The 13,717-nt window shown below is 43.6% G+C and overlaps 1 protein-coding gene across 4 annotated transcripts in view; it reads right to left on the bottom strand.

The window, feature by feature from the left end:
- Positions 1-13,717, bottom strand: part of anks1b (ankyrin repeat and sterile alpha motif domain containing 1B) — a 169,154-nt gene that overhangs the window by 96,095 nt on the left and 59,342 nt on the right. For 3 of the 4 annotated variants that reach the window (XM_028422409.1, XM_028422381.1, XM_028422373.1), the window contains exons 4-8: positions 11,851-12,003; positions 10,337-10,480; positions 4,053-4,128; positions 2,807-2,908; positions 46-168 (exon numbers count right to left, since the gene is read on the bottom strand). In XM_028422409.1, the coding sequence (XP_028278210.1) occupies positions 46-168; positions 2,807-2,908; positions 4,053-4,128; positions 10,337-10,480; positions 11,851-12,003 (598 nt within the window). Of the gene's footprint in view, positions 1-45; positions 169-2,806; positions 2,909-4,052; positions 4,129-5,460; positions 5,650-10,336; positions 10,481-11,850; positions 12,004-13,717 lie in introns of those variants that run through there. The other variant, XM_028422391.1, reaches the window with a different exon arrangement.

The following is a 13,717-nucleotide window of genomic DNA, read 5'->3' as shown; positions in this document are numbered from 1 at the left end:
CATCCTCTGGAACACTCCTAAATAGTTGTGTTTGTGTGTACTTACTCTTGTGTCTGAGGGAAGGGGAAGCAGAGGGTGAGGGGACGGAGGTCCGCGGTGCAGGGACCGGGCATTTGCGAACGGGTTCTTCCATAATGCTCCTCTTCTCCATCTCGTCCATCATATACTCTACAGAGACATGGAGACAAAGGGGGTTAAGAAGATGGATGACAAAAGACAAGAGGAAGTGGACGTAGGTCAGGAGTTTAGTGAAAGACGATGTGATGGAGGGAGGGAGAAAAAAAAACATCCAAGCATCATTTTCCTGGATCAATATAATAGCTCGGCCATCATCATGGTAAACAGCTTGTGCTGCGTTCAATTCGCACCTTTCTCCATACCGCAAATTCACTTTGCAATCTGCACTCTAGTGTTCATAAAGGCAAAAGAGAGAAAATTATGTGGGAATGCTGAGGAAGAGGAGGAGGAGGAGGCTTCAGGTGTGTGTGCGTGTTTAAATGAGGCATTCAGCAGCTAAAAATACACACACGAACATGCTTACAATGTGAAATTAGGTGGCAGATTCCCTGTAGAGTCCTAAAAAGGAAGCTTGTTTAATGTCAAATTAGCAAATTGTGCATGTGTGTATTTCCATTACTGTAAATGCTGCTATTTAGCTCAATGATTAGGATGCACAGGGATTACATGAAAATGTATATCAGACAGATTATCAGCAGGCTCTCAGCAGAAGACATCAATCCTGGTGTCCACACTGCTGCAATGCTCTGTGGTACACAATCAGCTGCAAGAAGCGAGCTATTAATTTGAACTGCAGGATGAATTGTGCACTGTAAATCAAATGAGAGTCTATTCATAATGAGGTGCCTGTGGCAACCAGAAAGCCCCTCAGCTGGTACAATCCAGTAAATGACAGGTCTTTTTGCTCTTTGTGTGTGTGTGTCCTTTTCCATCTCCTCTCCAACAGGAAATGGCATGCAGCTGATCTTTTCACCGAGTCACAGCTGTGTCCTCTTTCTCTCTCTGTCTTCATCTCTTTCACACACACACACACACACACACACACACACACACACACTCCAAATCTCTGTTTCCACCTCTGCTGTAGTAAGATTAGATTCTGGTGGCTGCGGATCCCGACTGAACTGAACTTTGACAATAAAATGTGAGATGAGTGTGTGTCTACACAAACTCTGTCCATCCATAAGCAGCTCAGGATGCTAACAGCAGAGATGGCTCATCCTGGATATCCCAAATTTTCTTTATTTACACCCTCAGTCCTGGACGTTCATCAAGGCTGTCGACATGGTGACTGAACTCCTCCTTCATCTTGTGTAAGAGGCAGCAGTCTGAAGGTGCCAAATCAGGTGAACAGGGTGGTTGTAGTTCAAATCCACATACTTGGATGGCAGCCATCCACACTGTGGACTTTTGGGTTGGAGTGTTGTCTTGGTGGAAGAGGGCTGCTCATGTTCCCACACTGAATCTTTTTGAATTTGTCTCAGAGTTGGATGCAAGAAGTTCCAATATTTGACTATTTTCCAGGCAGCATCTTTTTGACATTGCTGCTTGTTTATAAATTTGTGCAGATTCTGACTAAATTTAGCTGCTCCATCTGAATGGCTCTTCCCTTTGCATCGCTGTGTTTTCCCGGGTTTACTCTCAGCTTTATATCTGTTATTTTCTAACATTCCGCAGGTCTTGGTCTCTTCTATCTTTGCCTCTTAGTCGAGACTGATTTGTGGTAAATTTGGCTCTGACACATTCCTTCTCGTCCCTTCTGTACCTCTCCATTTCTGTTTCCTCTTTATCTGACTCTCTTTAAATCATCTGTAATGACATGCCAAACATGGACCCACCGATTACACAATGACAGATAGGGAAGAGCTCCAAGCCACAGATTACAGCGTTCTAACTCTAAGTCATAATCACCTCAGGACAACACTGTCTTTTGCAATATGGAGAATCTTTGGGTCCCCTGAGACTGCGGAGAAAACTCACACTAACAATCACTGGTTACACACAAAAACACAGCAGGGAGTAAGAGAGCAACAACAGGCATTTTAATGGCAGGTGGAGGAGAAGGAAGTGTGTCCAAAGTTCTCAGGCTAGAGAAGAAACACAACATGTCAAGAGGCAATCTGCCATTTTAAGAGGCCGATCCCAAGGGATTTTTGAGCATAGGTACACACCACCACCTCCTAACTAGAAAGAAGAATCAGGAAGTGAACTGAGAGAACGTTCAGTTATTTGTTGTGAAGGAATAGCATTATCAACATTTAAGCACTTTTCAACAAAAATCCAAACCCTAAAGAAGGGCATGATGGGTCATGTTTCTATAGACAATGTTCTGGACGACTACAACGAAAGGGCCCACATCCATGACTGCTCGATAATGTGTGTAAACGTAAGAACTGTGGTTAAGTTTTACTTAGCTGACACTTTATCTTAGGTCATGAACTTATCAATCAAAAAATCTGCAGCACATTCCAAAGGCCCTTTGATAACCATCTTATTCACATCCCAGCTCAAAAGGAGAATTGGGAAGAGAGCTGTATTGTAGGAAAATCAACATCAACAGTACACTCTCCCATAGCAGCAGCTGAACACACACAGGAGCTCCCATTGTTTCTAAATGGGAAGATAAACTTCCCATTGAAAAACAAGATTTCTGAATTGGATCACGACAATGTCCACAATGTCACACTGCCTACTGTATGAAATGTGGCACCGCATTCAGCTAAAGCCAGGCCAGTCTCTTTGCTGGATTTCTTCTAAATGTGATTTTAAGCGTGTGTGTGTTTCTTACCTTGAATAAGAGCAGTGATTTGCTGGGATTTGGGTGCAGGATGCTCTCTCAGAATCTCCAGAGCGGTTCTCCCCCGGCTGTCTCTCAGAGTGGTGTCGATACCTGAAACACAGTTTTGCAGGGTCAGACCTCAACACCAGTAACAGTAACCAAATAAAACCTGCTTAAAACCCTGCTGGAAGCTAAATTCAGCTCCGACAGAGAGGCACTGTAAACACAGCATCCACAAAGGTGCAGTCAGCGTAGGGTAAATGTGGGATTGTGTTGGTTTATGAAGATTCATTTTAGATTTAATCCTGATTTTTGGCTGACAAACCCAACACTGTGCATAAACTTATATACACACATCTATTGGATGCACATTTTTACAAGATTTTCCTTCCTTCCTATTCCTACTATTCCTTCCTACTATTTTTAATAGTTGTTTGTTCATTTTACAAGACAGAGTCAGACAAGAGTTAGATAAGAACACTGATATCACTCTCATGTGTTTACAGGTGATAAAGCAGGCACCTGTTGATTAAGCCTGCACTTTGAAGCTTGATAACAAAACTTTTCAATATGTAAAATATGTAAAGACAGTTTCCAAGGATCCTTTTGTATTTAAAGAAACCCCTGTACCTCCCACTCTACATGGACATTACAAACAATGCTTGCAGAGTCCTGTGACAATCCAGGATGTTACTAAACTCAAGGCCAAAAAGAACATGGCCACGCAAAGGAAGTCCTGCAGGAAACAGGAAGTGGTGAAGGAAGCGGGGTGGGAGGTGTCAAAAGAGAGCAGTGTCCAGGACTAGATTTTACTAACTGTTTTGTTTTTTTTATTTGATCATGTGCTATTGAACTTTTTCAGACTTTTCCCCACAATTTTCATTTAATGTTTATACAATAAAATAAGAAAACTATCAAAATACGACTTCTCAACAGACAGGAAAAGAAATTGTCAGCATAACCTCTGACTTGATTATCAAGCCAAATGACATCATCAGAATGAGCCACACATCCTGCTGAATGAGCTGAACCACAACAACAATGACAACAACAACACCAGTGATGTGGAGACATGTAGCAGACAGATGCCTGAAGTTCACCTGAGGGCAAATTCAACCCACAGTCTGGAAAGAAAAAACACACCAAAACATGTGGACCACATCGCTGCAGGTTATCAGAAAAACAACGGGGGAAACACACTCACACAAGCAAACACACATATTTTTGTTTTGCCTAGATATATTTATAGACCCACCTGAGTCAAGCAGAAGGCGAACTACATCCATCTTCCCAAAGAGAGCTGCCTCATGGAGGGCACTGCCATTCTCGGTCTACAAAGAGAAGAAGAGAGAGCGTGCGTGTGTTTGTATGCCGTCACTTTAACAATTCAAATCAGAGACAAAAAATAGACATCAAAAACACAAATGTGGATTGAGAGCACAAAAAGGAACAGTGAGGGGATTAAAAGGGAGCAAAAAGGCAATATTGTGATTTGATACAACCTCCCTTACTCCCTGGCAGCTAAACGACAGAGATTCAGGGAGATTAAAACAAGTCACATTCCCTCGTCTGCAAACTGTACGAGGCCTGCTAGTGTGTAATGTCAAACCATTACGCACAAGCAGCAGGAGGCTGTATGGAAACATCTCTCCCCACTCACTCTGCGCTGGCCTGTATCAGCCTCCAGTCCGTCTAATGGGGATATTACAGATATGATGCAACACATGGAAACTAGCGTGGGGAGGGCACTGCCTGGTGAGTGTCTCATCTTAGATCAGCAATGATGAGAGAGACAATTACTCTGACAAGGACAATTTTAAAAGAGGAGCTCGCAGGAGAGACAAAAAAAACAACAACAGGCCTTTTAATCACCCTGCAGTGAGGCGAGACTACAACAAAAAAAAGGAGATTTACAGCCACCGTGTGGAGAATTAAAAGTATCCACAGCTCCTGATGTCACACAGAGACAGCATCAGATGATGAGCTTCTTTTTCAGGCAGTGAAGAAATCCTGCTGAAACATTTTCTAAGCATCCACCTCAGAGTTTGCTGTGGATATGACATATGATGGCAGGCTCTGATGAGCACGGTGTTGGCAGCGTCACAGTCCATCAACACTCCCAATACAACAAGGTGGAGCTGAGGCAGGCGGACATTCACGAGTCGCAAGTCACAGATCTCCTATGCGGTGACGTTGACCAGCTGTGCAGGTCACAGGAGCACAAAGGATGTCAAACTTTCTGCATGTAAAGAGAGCTGCAAACTTATCAACTAAACTGTAATTCTCCTTCCCTTTACATGTGTAGAAACATGTGCAGACAACAGACTGTGACTTGATCTTTTCACATGTCTTAATAGCACATTCTGCTATGCACACCTTGCTGGGGGCAACAATGCTCACCTGGGACTCTTAACACTTGAACTTTCTCACACACATTCATGCACATAGAACATGCACAATAGGCACACACACTCTCACACACACACGTATGCTGAAAGCCCTTCATGCTTGGCTTCTTGATAACACAGATGAAAACCTGGACCGAGCGAATCTCGCGCCCTTAATGAAGACAAATTATCTGGACAACAGCCAGGTCTGCCGATACGTGCGCTGCCAGGAAATTCAGCAACACATCACAGTGTGGCCCCGTTCCTCTGACTTACTGTGGTCTTTCTGTATCCCCTGAAACAAAAGTGTCATCACCACGTGGGGAAATGAAGAGGTATGCCAGGTGCAGGGGGTCAAAGTTCAACAGTCCGGCTCCCTCAGGAGGATGGTGTAGGTGTGAATCCAAAGATGAGTGGCTGCGTTTGTGAGTTTCCGTGAAAAAGTTTCAGTCTAGCCTGCAGAATGGATGCTCTGCCCACGATGCAAGACAGAGGAGGAGGAGGAGGAGGAGGAAGCACAGGAAGAGATCCACCCCTTGTTCTGTTGATACACATGACTTTCCCCTCTAGGACCACTTCCTGTCCCACTTCCCACGACAATTAAGCAGTGATGTCACGAGGAAAGCGATTGTCACTTTGAGAGTTTCCTGGAATTGAAAGGCAGACGAGTCTGAGTGCAGTCAATGCTGCTTACACCTCTTTTATCATTTTTGTTTAAGCCATGTTCTGGGGTCTGACTGAATAAATCCATACTGTATAAATAAATATTGTCGACACGGCTGACACAGTTTGTACCACTTCCAGTACACATGTGAACTACGCTACACCCTGTACCTGAATGCCTCTGCTTTTAAAGACACTGTGTGTGTTTTTGCCTTGTGTTGGCAGCATGCCCACCCAGCAACATGTGCCTTCATAGGGCTTTCCTTTCATTATTATGAAAGAGAGGGAGAGGAAGTGTGCTGCCTGTATAAATTATTCATTCAAACTCAACCAGACCTATATGGCTTGACTTCAATTACTGACCTGCTCTCTCGCTCTCTCTCACACACATGCACACTCTGCTGTCCACACATGACAATTTATAAGACAGCGATCAGTGAAACGTCCACAGCTCCCACTCTGTGCTGTCAACAGCACTGTATAGCTCTGACCTTGCTGAGAAAACTACAAAGAGAGTGAAAGCGTCAAGCAGAGGACAGAGAGAGAGCAAAAAGACAGACAAATCAAACACTCATTGTGTCTGTCACATAAGGAAAGTCTGTTCTCTTTGGAGAAACATCTGCTCGTTTGTATCCTAACAGGACACAAGAGGGTTAAATGTATAGACCCAAATGCAGAAAACAAAAGCACAGGTAACAAACAAAAGGCGAGCTTAAAAAGTCCAAAAAGCAAAAACCGAAACATCAAGACACCAGGTACAAACAAGAAAGCAAAAAGTATTACTAAAGACCAACCACAGAAGTAGAAGACGGTGACTCGGGAGGAAACACAGGGAGTAGAGCAGGAGAAGATGGAGGGCTAACAAGATACAATACAAGATACAAAGGCCTTAAAATGCGCACTCCGAAGGATGCAGACCCAGAATTGAGACACAGCTTGTGAGGCAGGCAAACACAGGAGGAAGAAAAACAAACACAGATACACATGGAAACCAGAATTTCAAAATAAGACAGGAAGCAAAAACAAATCCGGCCAAAATACACCAGAACAAGTCCAGGGATCATGACATGGACACTCCAAAAACTTAGAAGACACTGACATCAAATTGCATTTTAAATCTCTTTAAATCTCTAGGACAAAGACAGAAAATCTGTCTTTGTCCTCAGGGGGACAGGGGACACTCAGCTCTTGCTGGGGAAAGCAAGATTAACGATTTAGCAGGATCATGAAGGTGGCTCACTTTTAACCATCACAATGATAACCTATGCTGCAAACCTTACCTGGTAGGGATGCACGCACCTTAAATAGTAAAACACAAGTTTTTTTGCTTTTTTCATGCCTCTAGTCTTATTTGCTGAAGCCTTGTTGCCGAGATATCATGATAATAATCATTTGTATTCACCATTTTCTTTGACCCAGAAAATGTTCAGTTATCTTGTGGAAAATGCCTCAAACAATGCATCAAACGTCAAACTTTAATGTGAACATGTACAGAGCCTGAAGCAGAAAGTCTGGATTGACAAAGACACCAGTTATCTTTAAACAAAAGCTTTGGCTTTGTTGAGCCAGACCACTTAAAGAAAACCTGGTGCTAGATCGAAATTGCTTCGCAATATAGTCTTTTGATAGTGAACTATGATGCATTTGTTGCCCTCGTCAGTAACTTCTGCAACTACTCCCAAATTCAGAATCCAGAATCAAGCAGCAGTCAGTGAGCAAAGAAAAAGCGTCTTTTAATGATTTATCTGCATAAATTTATCTTCACAAACTATCAGGTTTAACTGACCACTGCATACAATTTTTACCAAATTCTATTTTGGGCATTACACCTAAACAGAGGAAAAATGTAGCACTGCACTGAAAAAGTAGCATTATTTTCACCCATAATGAGGTGGAGCAGAACGAGAGTGAAGGGTAAATTGCATAGAAAATCCGAGATATCAAAGGCTTGCAACGCTCCTCATCACTAGACAGAGAGACAGAGTGAGATGTGCTGTAGTGGAGGAGAGGAGGCAAATCAAAGGCGTGCAGTGTTCATCTCCACTAGACACACGGAGCCTGAGGCCAAATCCCTGCAGAGAAACACAACCCTCCTCTTCAGATCCGTGCACACATGAAGACACACACACACACACACACACACACACACAGGCTGTAACAAGGACAGAAGGCAGAAAAGATGGGTGCAGTGCCGCTGAGTCATGCATCTCCTCGCTGTGAGAGCCCCACAATGATTCCCACCTCCAACAGGTTAAGATGCTTCCATGTTTTCAGACAAGCACACAAACATGTCCGCCAAATTCCACCACACTGCAGTGTCCGTGGAGGACACGGGGGTTCAGATATGTTTCTGTGCACTCAGAGCCCGTCCTCAGGTTTTTAATCGTGCAACAAAAAGGCATTTTACATGCTTCATATGCTGCGTATTAACTGTACGTACACAGACAGAAAAAGGAAGAGTGAAGCATCTGTTGTGCCATATGTCTTCGTAGCAAATGAATGAGTCACAGCAGGAGTACGGCCACAACCATACATTTAGGCCATTCTGGGTTGAGAAAGGAGTCTTTATAAGGTTTGTTTCATCTCATGCCTGTTGAGTAAACTCCGATATTGATTCCTTCCTGCCTCTGCAGCTCTCAGCAGACGTGTGTCTTGATTTAGACTCAGAGGTTTGGAGACTGAGGCCTGAGTCTCTTAAAGCTGCTTTCTTTTCTTTCAGTCCTCCATGACCCCCCAAACAGCACAGACTACAGAGTACAGAATCCCTGTATGCAACATTAAGTCCCAGTGTGGCGAATGATGAAAAAGGACCTGTGCTTGGGAATATGCAAGATACAGTCAATGTAATTAGTACAGTATGACCTAACATCTGAGATTTTTAGGATTAATGGATGGATTTCATGCACAAATACTGAATCTAGACCTTCTTTCACCCTTTTGGCCTCTCTTCTAAAATCCTCAAATTGACTGACTTGACCGCCACGGAAAATCTTGTTGCATATCTTTGTAGACAGAAGGTCTACAGCCATGCCTCTGCTGAAAGCGCTCATGAAAGAAACAGTGATTATAACCAGAATTTGTCTTTAACTGTTCTATCCTGTGTGTTTGCCATGTGGGACATGGAGTGACAAAAGCACAGGGATGATTTATACCCTCACCATTTAAGACATAAGCAAACTCAAACAGTTCAGCTTTACACAGAGAAAAAAAATATCTCAAGAGAAAGACAACAGTGTTCAAGAACACAGCAAAGCGTGGCTGCATTTTGACAAGGCTTCACAAAAATAAATGGCCCAGAAAGGGTCAGGACAAAGCTGTATCTGAATCCTTCTGACGACTCAGAATACACAAAGAGACGAAGTGTAAAGAGTGAAGACCAGAGCAGTCTAAACATTATGTTAGAAACTGAGCTGCAGTCCATCTTCCTCTACTGTAGCTCTGCTTCCTTACTGAAAATGTATTGTGTGTAAAGAGGAGGATCTGAACTCTCAGGACCTCTCAGGAACAGCCTGTCCTCTGCCTCATACACCTCCTCCTCCTGCTCCTCTTAGTCTTTTCTCCAAATCAATTATTCATCTCTCACCATCACCAAACCATGGGAAACATGCGCTGCATACACACACACACTGAGGCAGACATACACAAATTGAAACAGAGGTAGCCGCCAAGCATTTATACCTGTGGTGAATTCTATGCACAAAAACAAAGGGAGTGCTCTACACCAGGCCACAGCTTCTACAATATTCACACACACACACACACAAGTGACAGGAAGATTTTAAAAGATTTAGTCTGGCATAAAAGATAAAGACATATCTTCCAAGTAACCTACTCCACTCACAGCTGTATCAAATAATGAGCTGCATATTATTACTCAAAGCTGTTTAACACTTACCAGGCCAAACAGGGAGGAGGTGACTAAGAAGATTGTGTCCACATACATAAAAAGATTAGTTATACAGACTGCTGTGTGTCTCACAGGGACATGTCGATGTTGTCATCTCTAAAGGTGTCCTGGAACTCCTTGGGCTTGATGAAAGGTGAATTCAGCTCATGTGAAGGGACACCAGAGACCAGAATCTTTGACTCCCAACAGAGCCAAATCAGTGAGGTCCGCATCAAGTGCTGCTGGTGGACAACATGGAAGAGGGTCACCTACTACACTGACCTGAGACAACCGCTCCAACCTACAAGGCCACAGTTGTGATGGCTGCTACAGTCACATGTGCTCCACATGTCAGACTGCTCCCAAAAATAAGGAAGGAATTTACTCAACTGTGGCCATTCTGGTCGAAGTACGAGACAAAGAGATGATCTGTGTGATGCTGGACTAGGTCTGTGAGGACACACTGCAATGCCCTACACCAAACAAGCACATAAAAAAAGTTTGTGTCATCAGTATCCACGACTAACAATCTGTGTCTGCAATCTGTCCTTGGACGCTGACAGAGGACGAGGACCGGCGACAGTAGAAGTGACTTCCTCTTACCACACAGTTAACATCCATGCCGGCGTCCAGCAGAGTCTGGGCGGTGCTGTGGTGTCCGTTCCGAGCAGCCAGATGAAGCGGAGTGTGCAGGCGAGTGTGGCTGGTCATGAGGTTGGGGTGAGCGCTCACCAACATGCGCACCACCTGCACAGAAAGACACAATCACACGTCAAAGACAAAACTTCAAAGAAACAAGGTGACTTCCTGAATGGCACTTCTGTAGGAGGATGTTGGGAGAACCTTAAAACTTTGAATCAGTTTGTGGCTTTTATGAACAAAACAAAACAAAACCTGTTGGTCTCCTTTTAAATGACACGTTTGTAGTATAAAGTCTTTGTATTAAAAAATCAACTGTCAATCAACTGGAGCACAAAGCAGCAGCAGGCTGTTTTGCTTTTGTTTGATCACGGATGCCTCCTTTAATAATGCAGCCCAATTGGCAGCTTCCTCCTTTAATGTGTGTGTGTGTGTGTCTATACTAAACTTTTGCTCTGTTAGGTGCATCTCCATGCAGCAGTAGCTTCCACTATTGGGATTTCCCTTCATTATTATGCAGAGAGAGAAAAAAAGAGCGAACTACTGCGATGCCTTTATAAATTATTCATTCACACTCAGACAAACCTGTACAGCTCGACTGCAATTACCCACTACCTTTGCAATCACACCTCCTCTCTCCTTTTGTACATCAGGAAGCATTTGTAGCAAACACCTCTCAGTTTGTGTGTGTATGTGGGCCTGCCTATTTGTGTGCCTTTTTTCACTGTATATCCACCATAAGTAAAATAATCAGCAGCTGCTCCCAGGCTGGAACGGCCGAGTTATATTTTTTTTTCTCCTCTCTCTGTCTCTCCGCTTTGCACCTCAATTTTCATTGCAAATTAAATGTGTGGGACACGCTTCACTTGTATCGACTCATCACATTCTTATTCATTACAAAGGCTTTCATCATTCCTGAGTGTCCCCTCCATCCATCCATCCTCTATATGGAGCTGCTCCTTCAGGGATTAGAGCTTCTCCCCCGTAGATGTTCTGAAAGGTCAAGTCTAACAGGGGGAGTCTTTACATTACATTTCTGGCCTTTTAAGCTGTATCATGCTCATTACTCAGGTGAGGTGAGATCTGTCAGGTAAACATTAGACACTGGTGATGATGATGTAGCCAAGTATGACTTGATTATATATATTCCCAATTTTACAGTATATTATGCCGTTGCTTGATGTATGGACTTTAACACACACAGACCTATAAACTTTTAGATCCTAGCCACCAATAACGTCCTATAAGTTGGATTCCAATGCTGACAAAAGGGAGAAATCGCCAAAAGTTGCAGCTTCTCAAAAGACTACTTCAGGATTGCTCCAAAAACAAGTCCAACCTCACAGAACTCCACACTATGGACAGCTCTACAGCACAAATTAGCATGGTTGGTTAACAATGGTTGACAACTCAGCTTCAAACTCAGGATGTCTTTGTTTGTTAGTGTAGTATAGACTTCTTTATATCCCTTCACTGACCTGCAGTCGTCCATACAGTGCTGCCAGGTCCAGAGGTGACTCCTGTCGGCTGTTTCTCATTGTGGGGTCAGTTAGCTCCTGGAGCAGCACTGAAACCACCTCAGAGTGTCCATACTGGGCTGCACAGTGGAGCGCCGTTTCCCTCTCATGGTTCTGTGGGAGAACAGAAGAAGAAGATGAGAACAGAGGTGGTTTTGGATGAGAGAAATGAGAGGATTAGAGGGGCAAGAGTAAAATAGATGCTACAAAAAGGAGGACAGGAAAAGGGAAGGTTGATTAACATGCTGTATAAAATGGCAGCGACTGGACTTGGTGATGGGGGGATTTCTGGTGCATTGACACGGGATGGAAAGTTCCTGCAGCACATGTCTTCAGCAGCACTGTACATCACGCTGCATGTTCAGATTCCAAAAGTCTGTCAGGTTTGTGAGACCTGCCAAAGGAAATCTATAGCTTCCCGTCTGTGTTACAGAAGGATGAAACCAGGATGTTTTTTCCTGCCTTAAACCCACCAGACTGTCTGAGCATGTCAGTTTCCATTTAACAGGCCAATTAGCATATCTGGAGGATGTTATGTAATACTTTTATTTTTCATTCAAGACCTCACTGCTATTAATAGATTTTATAGTATCAGCGTTGATGGGTACCTGCTGTCACCAACATTTAAAATGGTTTTTCTGAAAATGCAGATTTTTTTTGTGATACGTTCAAACGCCTGCAGATACTGTCCCTGGTCCCTTCGCATCATCTCAGCCAGCTGTTACCGCAATAAGTTGTTTTCCAGGACATTTTACTATTGTTCTCATTTTCCAGGCACCTGGAAAATAAAAAAAAATCTCGTTCTATCTATCTCACAGGACTTTTATAATGATATAAAATCAAGGTTAGCTGTGTCCTTTTTAACACTTTGGCCTGACATGTTGGGACAGAATTGTGTGCAAGTCTTTTTAAAAGGTTAGTTTGAACTTGTGCAAAGAAACTGTGGCCATTTCCACGCTCTCTAGGGGCTCTCTGTCAGGCCAACATCATTGTTGGTGGTCCCTGGGGTTCTGAAGTACTGGGTGAAAACAGCCCCGTAATGACTGGGAAACTGGGCAGAGGGACACACACAAAGGAGAGGAGAATGATGGATCACCACACTGAAGAGAGAGGATAGGAGAGAGAGTGAGAGAGAGAGGGAGTGAGAGGACGCTACACAAAGAACAAGTGGGTCGTACGGGGATTAAATCTGTGTGTATTCATACACTTTATGATGAATAAGCTGGCAACCATATATTGCAAATGAAAATGTACAAATGAAATGTGTACAGCCACGTGACGCATGCAGGCACATCTGCATTAAGGCTTCTGTGAACGGAAAGGGGGGAAAAAAAGGACAAGCTGTCTTGTCCAAAGAAATGTAAAAGGAGATATAACACAGAGGGAAAAAAGAGGAGACTGTAGGAGGAATTAAAGTTGTACAAATCAGAGCCGCCAGATTTGCCTTGGGTAGGTATACAGATATTTCTACTCAATCCTATCCTACTATTTAAAAACATGCATTATACCATGAGAGCGCTCTGCCAATGATAGCATGCTAACCAGCAAGCCCCAGCATTACACTCATGTTGACAGTAGTGAGTGAACAGGTGAGTCTTACTAAGTGACCACAGGAGAGGAAGAGGAGATAGCTGGGTTGTTTAGCCTTTAGCAGACTGCTGCACTTCCTCTGGGCACCAGCAGCAGGTGGAGGTCAGGGATGTGAGCCCCACAGCAAGCAGGAATGTTGTAAGCTGGCTACTGATTGGTTATGTGAAAACCAAGCAGCTACCTCCAGGGCTGAGACATAAGGCACAGTGGCACAGTTATATACTGTCTATAGGGAAAA

Source organism: Parambassis ranga, chromosome 2 (assembly GCF_900634625.1).
Source record: "Parambassis ranga chromosome 2, fParRan2.1, whole genome shotgun sequence".
Lineage (NCBI taxonomy): Eukaryota > Metazoa > Chordata > Actinopteri > Ambassidae > Parambassis > Parambassis ranga.
Note: the sequence above shows the minus strand (reverse complement) of the source record. Positions and strands in the feature narration are given on the sequence as shown.